Consider the following 7,911-nt stretch of genomic DNA (forward strand, 5'->3'; position numbering starts at 1 on the left):
TTTTGATGCAACGCAGTTTGGGTAAGAATAAGATGCACTGAGAGGTCGTACTTTTGACTAAGATATTGGGCCTTGAGTCCGCAGTGTCCCCAACCACAGATTGATATTGGACACCTTCTGCGGCTTCCAAGCGACTTACCAAGCTCGAAGCTTGAAGAGGATGAGTTCAAATGTCTAAATCTCAATGTACATTGCCCATCATCGGTGTCCCAAGGCGAAGCTTCTTTGCCAGTAGTGTTATGGATTCACGGTCTGTGCTCGTGTATCTATATTCCTGTGCGCGAATCTGACAATTATCCCAGGAGGTTCGCAGGTAATGACATTCGGATCACCCTCCACAGCAGTCTTTGGTATGTTATATTGGTTTCATTGTTGCCTGTTGTTCTGAACGAGACAAGATCCCACAAGACTGGTTGTGCAATCTATTTCATGCGGCAAACCCATAATCTACGTCAGCTTTAATTACCGCTTGAACATATTCGCGTTTGGCGATGGGAAAGGGGAAGTGAACCTTGCGTTGCAAGACCAGCGACTAGCAATCAAATGGGTCAGTGACCATATTTCAGAGTTTGGGGGTGATCCGGTAAGTCCGATCTCATCGCTTGTATGAAATACTGGGAGACTTGGGCCCTGATATCTCTTAGAACAACATAACGTTAGCTGGCGAAAGTGCCGGGGCTGTGTACACACATGCACACATACTCACGAGAGCACCGGTGAACAGGGCCATCCTTGTGTCCGGCTCATTGTACCTCTCACCGCCTCTTCCACAAGCCATCGGTGCTGGTTTGGTACAGCGATTGGAGAAGGCAGTTCAAGAAGAAGAGAAAAGGTCATTACGGCATGCTTCTGCTTCATCCTTGGTAAAGGCTCTAACTACATGCGGCATCAATTCAATGTGGCTCCAAGATGAGCCGTCGTTCCATGGTTGGCAAGAGAAATTTGAGACTGTAAAAAGTCTCATGATCGGTGACGTCGAGTACGAGGTAAGTGGAATCATGGAAATTCAAGCTCCTCTGCTGACCTTCCAGTCTGTTTTGTGGAGGAATGGGATCGAAACAATGTCAGCCGACGAGATTGCTGACTGCTTTGCCGCCGCCGGCGAATACGCTCCTAATCTAAGCAGGCTTTACCACATCAATCGCAGCCGTCCCACACAATGCAAATACGGTGCGTTGGACTTCATTAATGATTCTCGCTTCGCACTTCCTGTAGACAGCATCGCAAAGCGCTGGGTACGAGAGAAGAAACCAGTCCATCAATTTGTGTTCGATGAGTCGAATCCTTGGCAGTCCTCCAGTCGTGCCCACCACGCCAACGACCTGAGTATTCTCTTTGGTGGTATCGACATCTCGCACAATCGAGGAGCTGAGCAGGTTGGTCACCATTTGAGAGAGAGTTGGATAGTGTTTGCCAATGGCGAATCGCCATGGCCTGCCGGCAAGATATATGCCTTTGGGCCCCATGGATTATGCATAGGTCTGAGCGATGATGAGTACTCACTGAGGCGAAGAACTATGTGCTTCGAATACCTGAGAGAAATGGGCCTTGCACCTGCGAATGCCGTGGTTGGACGGTTGGCTGCGGGACGTATCAGCCTATTGAACTGATAGAAATTTCGAAACGAATAGTATTTATTCTGCTGATCCATGCACGGCGACTTCCATGGACATGCTTGCACTGGTTCATAAAAGTAGTTGACCAGAATTGGTTTTTGCCGCCAACATGAAAAGGCCATTCAATGTAAGGCAGACCAGACAAGATACAACGCTCACTCACCCACCCACAGACCCCTTGAGACGGGTTCAACAGTTCCCAGCTAGAAAGCCGCAGTTGAAGTCGAAAGTCACGTGGTTTGGTATTATTATCATCGTCTTTCTGAGCATTACTTCGCACAAATCGCTATGCCCTATTCTTTGAGAGTATTGATTAATCTTGAAGAAAGGTGATTTTGTCGACGACTGCAATACTGGAGGTATTCGTTGTTGCCCAAAGGTGTAGCATGCTTTTTTCTAAGAGGGGTTTGCACTTCCAGTAAGATGCAGTGCTGGGTAGCGTAGAGGAGATAGACAGGGTATAGGGAAGGTGTTCGCTTCGTCAGGTTCGGGATCGCGACAGCGTTGAGGTTCGAATTCTGAGGCTAGGACGGTTTTGAGTCAGCAGGATAGCGAGGATTACCATACCACTTGGTACCTTATCTCCTCTCCGGCGGACGATCTGCAGATACCGCATTCAAGTCTTGAGGTCTGAAGTAAATGTCTCGTATCACATGAACCTCAGCTCGCGCAGCTTCTGCTTCCGAGGCTGCACGATCAGCACTCTGCGCCGGCGAGATGTCAAACACCTCTGGAAACTTGATCTTCGCCTTCAAGGTGGATTCGAAAATACACTGCTCGAGCAGACTCTTGACGGCGTTGCACTCGTTGTCGACATTATACTCAGCAATCAAGTCGCGAACTTCGGCCTTGGTCTGGTGGACTTGGATCAGCTTGCGAATCTTCTTATTCGTCCGAACATGTGCGTCTTTTCCTTTGAATATATTTTTGAAGGCGAGATATATCGACCTCTCGTCAGGAGTAATTCACGTCATCATGCCGCAGTCACTGGGCTGGGACATGAAACGGATGGACACCCACTTGGCACTCACAGTACACTAAAGCATGCGTTGCGGGGTAACTCTTGGCGGTTCCTGCTGAGCAACACCTTGCGCCTGAAGCAAATTCAGGCCCAATATGCTCTCCTCTCCTCAGGGCCTGCGGGCTAGCCAAACGATCATGGGTAGAAAGAAGGACGAAGGGCTGAATGAGTTGGACGAGGACGTAACTGATGTCAGCTTCTCTGCATATTGTCGGCCACCCCTGACCAGCCTGCAGGCATTTCACCTCAAGCCCGGTCCTCATATACGTAGGCTCAGAGAAGACGCCATACTATGCCCATTCGCAGGTCCTAGTGGATCGATGCCCATTCTATCGAGCGCGACATAATTTCACCGGAACCGTTTCCAGTGGGAATCAAGAGGATAACCCTCCGTGGGAGGAGCCACCACTGTCGACGTTTTCGATGTATTCCTCGAGTACTTATACACATCCACGTACACAACGCCTTCGCAGCTAGTGGCTGTGCAAGGATTCGTTCAGCCTTCATTGGAGTGCATGAACACCGAGATCCATTGCTGTTAGCACATGCGGCACGGGCTGGCAGTGGTGGGATGGAGGGGCAGATGTCAAATCTCAGAAAGGGAAAGATTCGAGGTGGAGGAACGTGAGTTTTGCGGGTGAAAATAAATTTAGTTGAATAAATGGCAGTTCCCCTTCGTCACTAGTGGTACTCAGCAGAGATATCCATTGAGACCTGCGTGATTATTCTAAATGCGACACGACCCATCGCAATCTTCCTAGCAGAAGCGGCATTATGTGACCACGGAGGCTGCTCGTTGTCTAGGGTCGTGCATGGAGAGCCTGATCAGTGGGAGATCATCTATTGCTACCGCTAGGATGGGCTGGAGCACGAGGACCACGAATGATGTGAGCTTTGAGGTAGCTTTGCTCGAGGAAACTCCGAGAAGGACGATGGTGGAATTACTACTGCATTAATGGAGCGATCTTTCTGCATCTCAGAGCTTTCGTGCCTGTGCTACTGGGCTCCTTTGGTATCGTCGACATCTTGGTACGCACGCAATGCTCCATACTCAGTCAGGTAATGTGCCCGCCAATGCATCGCTTCGTCTGGCGCAGACTAATTGCGAAGTCTCCTGATGGCGCAAGGTCTGTAGACAACTTCAGCTTCCGTAATGGAAAATCTACGCCGATGCCCTCCTTGAGACCTCGAGCTTTGTTCCAAATGAAGACCGGGCTGTCTTTTGTTGTTTCTTGTACAACCACATGGGCATCTAAGAGTTCCTGATATCAAATCCTGCTGCGCTGCGTCTCCACTGTTGTATTCGTGTCGAGGTTCTGAAGTTATGCAGAATCTAGTGAGTTGTGTCTTCTGCTAGATTGTCGCCAAACAATAGATTCTCCCATGCAGGATCGTGCGCTGTGAGCTGCTGCAAAATGTCATAATTGAGGTCTGGGTTCTGGTCCGGACGGTCCTGACGGTACTGATGTTGGCTCGAGTAGACTAGATCTACGCCCGTGGTATCTCCTGATACAAAACTAGACGTGTTTTCGAGATCTACATCCACATCGGATCGTCTGGTTGGAAAGGGTTCGGAGGTTGAACTTAAGTCAGGATCCGGGTTCAGCCTATATCTCTCTGTCGACCACAGAAAATCGAGTAGATGACCGTAGTGCGACGCTAGATCACTCGGACGTAGGCTGCTTTGCTTCAACCTTTTTATGGTTGCCCGTACTAGTACGTGCACGCGCACGATCTCCTGCTGCGGGACGATCTTCAGGGTGAGGATCTGGAAAGGGTTGTCAGTCTTCACCCTAGCAGTCTCTTAGAAAGGGTCGGGAACCTTATATAGAAGCACAGCACAATTGACAGCGTAACTACGTAGTGTCAGCGGATGAAAACTTCTTGGCGAACATACTAACAGAAGGAATCGGATAGGTAAATAATTGAAAGGGTTTCCGGGGGGTATGTGATTGTTTAAAATGGCGAGGAACGTTTTTGCAGCGTCCAGAGACTGCAAGAAGAAGTCGTCTGTAGACGAAAGTCCGGACGCAGTTTGATCGATAGAGCAACTATCATGATTCCCAGCCCTGTCGCGAAAAACGAAAGCATTTGCGTACAGTCTTAAATACTCAAACGACAAGTCCAGCTGGATCTTCACTTGTGTTGGGTCTGTGAACATTAGTACGATAAGGCTCGCGCTCAACGGGAGACACCGTGGGCAACGGTCCTTTGAGCGAGCAACTTACAATCAACACCGCCCCACTTAGTCTTCCATGCAGTCATGGCTGTTCGAAACTCATTGAGCCGGGGGTCGCATATCTGGTCCTGCAACGTCCTGCTGGCATCGATCTGTCCACGATAGAGATGTTGATGCACCTCGCTATAGATTGAGGTAAGCTCTAGGCGTGCTTCCAGTATCTTAGCTTGATCAGCGTTGCTCGTTTTGCATTTCACATTCCTTCGGTGAGTGTCTGCAAACAGAAGCAGTCGGGCCAAAAATGCCGGAGTTGTGCCGTGAAAGCCAAACTGTCGGCCTGTACGAATAGAGATCTGGCGGTCGGACAAGAAGCAAGCTACAGAAACACAGACAGGTCAGCGGTAGCTGGAAGAGAAGACTTGTCTCTTACCGACATAAGCCAAAGCCTCCCTTGTAATTTGATCCGCTGGTTTTTTAGACTCTTCGGGAAAAGCCTGCTCCAGGTCCAAGAAGGAAGCTATTCGAAGTGCCAGACCAATATGCATAAACGCAGCAGTGTCTTCGCCACCGCATCTTCTGGCTGTAGAGTCCAGGAGGGAGTATTGAGGTTCCCATTCTGCTAATAAGAGTGTAGCCTCGAGAGCGTCCACTTTGCATCGTATACCTAACATTATCTCACCCAACAAGATTTGCATGTACTGGGAGCAGCTCTGTAGTATACGATCGTTAGCTCCACGAATGTCCTGTGCGGCTATTGTTATCATCGCCGTAAGAAGAACAGGCTCGCAATTCGCCATGTTCGCTAAATTCTCCCGGCATAGTGCCTTCCGTGGAATGATTGGATAGTAGGGACAATACACCTCAGCAAATCTGCAACCACTTAGTTTTACTTCAAAAAACGTCCACGGCTTACCGTTCGAGGAGTCGTGCCAGCTCTGGAAAGGTCAACTGACCAGACGAGATAAGAAAGTATTCCGAGCAAGGCGTCACAGGATCCAGCGCGGCTTGCACATGCGGACTGGCCAGTTTAGAGTAGACATTCAGCCTGCCGTTTGGGGAGTCCGCGGCAGTAGAAGCGCCAGTGATGCTCTGAACAAAATTCAATATGTCTGCAGTGCCATGAAGGTCGCCAGCAGAAATGATACCATCAATGTCAGTACCACCGCGACGTTCACCTGCTCCTCCGAGACTCGCTGTAGGTGAGACGCTTGCGAATGTGCGATCCGACAGGTGCAAGTCAACTTGGTCCGAGAGGCGTGAATCGACTTGGTCTGATGCAGGAAAGTGCACTCGACTGTGCGGGAACCCGAATGACTCCAGGCCACTCTCGGCTTGCTGTGGGCGCGATTGCCTTCGTGTTCGTCCTCTATTCGATGTTGCAGGCACGCACTCAACGCCAGCTTTGTAACAGTTTTCGCATGGGCATGACTGTTCGTGGTCTATGTGGGATCTGCGATCGGATTCTCCTGTCAGCATTTTTCTATTCCAGCAGAACATTGTAAATTCTGCACGTACAGGGTACATTTTATTTTCGACACTCTGCATCGAATACAGGCTCTAGAGCATCGCTTCCCCGCCATCCACGACCAACGCGATCTGCTAATTCCTCAGACTGCTGTGCTTGTTTCCAGTTTGGGCGCAGTGCGTACCGAACTATCACAAGGAGCGGACGAGACACATTACAGGATTCTGAATGAGATCTTGTAGGTGACGGCTAATATTCTGGAAGTACGTACGGTGGTTAGATGCGACAAGAAGACATGGAGTTTAGAACCAGGATCAAAGTAGGTAGTAAGGCTCAGCAACGGAATACCTAAGTTGTTCGTGGAGTGGGAAGTGGAAGAGATTCCCCTCATCAAGCTGACGCCACTCCTGGTACATACCTGAAGGCAGGTAGTGCGGAGGTTTATCCTCGGGTATTGGAGAGCGCTGTCCCTTTTGGAAATGTAGGGGTGTTATGGAGCTCATCCTTTACCGGAAAGCGGCAACTGAACCGGCGTTTGGTTCAAAAGCCGTTGGATGTGGGAACCGTATCAATCGGCAAAACTTTGACACTACGTGTCAGACTGTACGCGGAAGCAATGATGCTGTCGAATGTCGGCCTTGTGAAGAGCATTCCTGCTACAACTACAAGCAAATGAAAGCTAAGACACAGGGTTGGCAATTTGCAAAAGCAATATGAATTCACCTGAGTCTGTGAGTGCTTCAAAAAGACTCGGCATAGATTTGTGCTTTCAGAATCAACTCATCTCATCTTTCTGAGTGTATGGTTTCTTCACTTTCTTACGAGTGGAAAGAATCCAGGCTTTGAACTACAGATATATGAGCTTTTCTTCTTACCATCCACACTCAGTCGTCGAATAGACTTGTGCAATTTTGAGCGGATCGAACAGTGGAAAATAGCAAATCACAATTGCAAATGCAGAGAAGAGTAAGTTACCGATTCGCGAAGCCGAGACCCGATGGCCGATAATGCGACTTGTTCGGCATTGCATTACATACCGAAAGTGTTAGTGTCTTCGGCCGTTGGATGAAATCTATTTTGCCGGCTCCTTCATAATAGGCACTCGAGCCGTTTGTTACCAGCAGCTTCTCGAGGACCTCCAGGCTTAACATCACCGTGCTTGTCCCAAGCTCTTGCAGTAGTACGTGGTTGCTGGCGCTGTCATGGGCTCATCTTCAAAAAGCTTTATTAATTTTCACCGCCAGTTTCATGCAATCGCAGGGGAGACACCTCAGCTGTCACTCTGTATGCACACACCTGAAGCTCCTTACTTCCATGAAGCTGGTGTGTATATTGAATCATCTGGAGAGTTGTTCGTGACCAGCAACCGCCACGTCGGGTCTGGTGGCGAACAAGGCGTCTTCATTTCCAAGATCTCCACCACGGGTCCGTATCTTCGGCAGGATATAGCTGCCCCGGGCATTTCAATGGCAGCGGGCGGCATCAGTTATCGTGATGGTGTTCTATTCTGTGCTCAAGGGGATCATGATCATGCCGGCGGCCTCGTTTACATGGACGCTAAAGCTCCTCATGAGGCAGAGGTCATTCTATCGTCCTTTCATGGAGTGCCGTTCAATTCTGTCAATGATGC

The 7,911-nt window shown here is 49.4% G+C and overlaps 2 protein-coding genes across 2 annotated transcripts; both read right to left on the bottom strand.

Annotated features, from left to right (window-relative positions):
- Window positions 1-2,194: 2,194 nt before the first annotated feature.
- On the bottom strand, window positions 2,195-2,590 carry PV06_11430 (uncharacterized protein; the record flags this gene model as incomplete). Its single annotated transcript, XM_016413100.1, has 2 exons — window positions 2,195-2,564; window positions 2,586-2,590. 2 exons carry the CDS (start codon window positions 2,588-2,590, stop codon window positions 2,195-2,197), a joined length of 375 nt encoding a protein of 124 aa, XP_016256497.1.
- A 1,380-nt stretch (window positions 2,591-3,970) lies between these two features.
- PV06_11431 (uncharacterized protein) lies at window positions 3,971-6,292 on the bottom strand (the record flags this gene model as incomplete). The annotated part of the gene is made up of 6 exons (XM_016413101.1): window positions 3,971-4,405; window positions 4,460-4,493; window positions 4,539-4,788; window positions 4,866-5,192; window positions 5,247-5,686; window positions 5,730-6,292. 6 exons carry the CDS (start codon window positions 6,290-6,292, stop codon window positions 3,971-3,973), a joined length of 2,049 nt encoding a protein of 682 aa, XP_016256498.1.
- Between the last annotated feature and the right edge of the window lie 1,619 nt (window positions 6,293-7,911).

The sequence above is a fragment of the Exophiala oligosperma genome, assembly GCF_000835515.1.
Source record: "Exophiala oligosperma strain CBS 72588 unplaced genomic scaffold supercont1.32, whole genome shotgun sequence".
NCBI lineage: Eukaryota > Fungi > Ascomycota > Eurotiomycetes > Chaetothyriales > Herpotrichiellaceae > Exophiala > Exophiala oligosperma.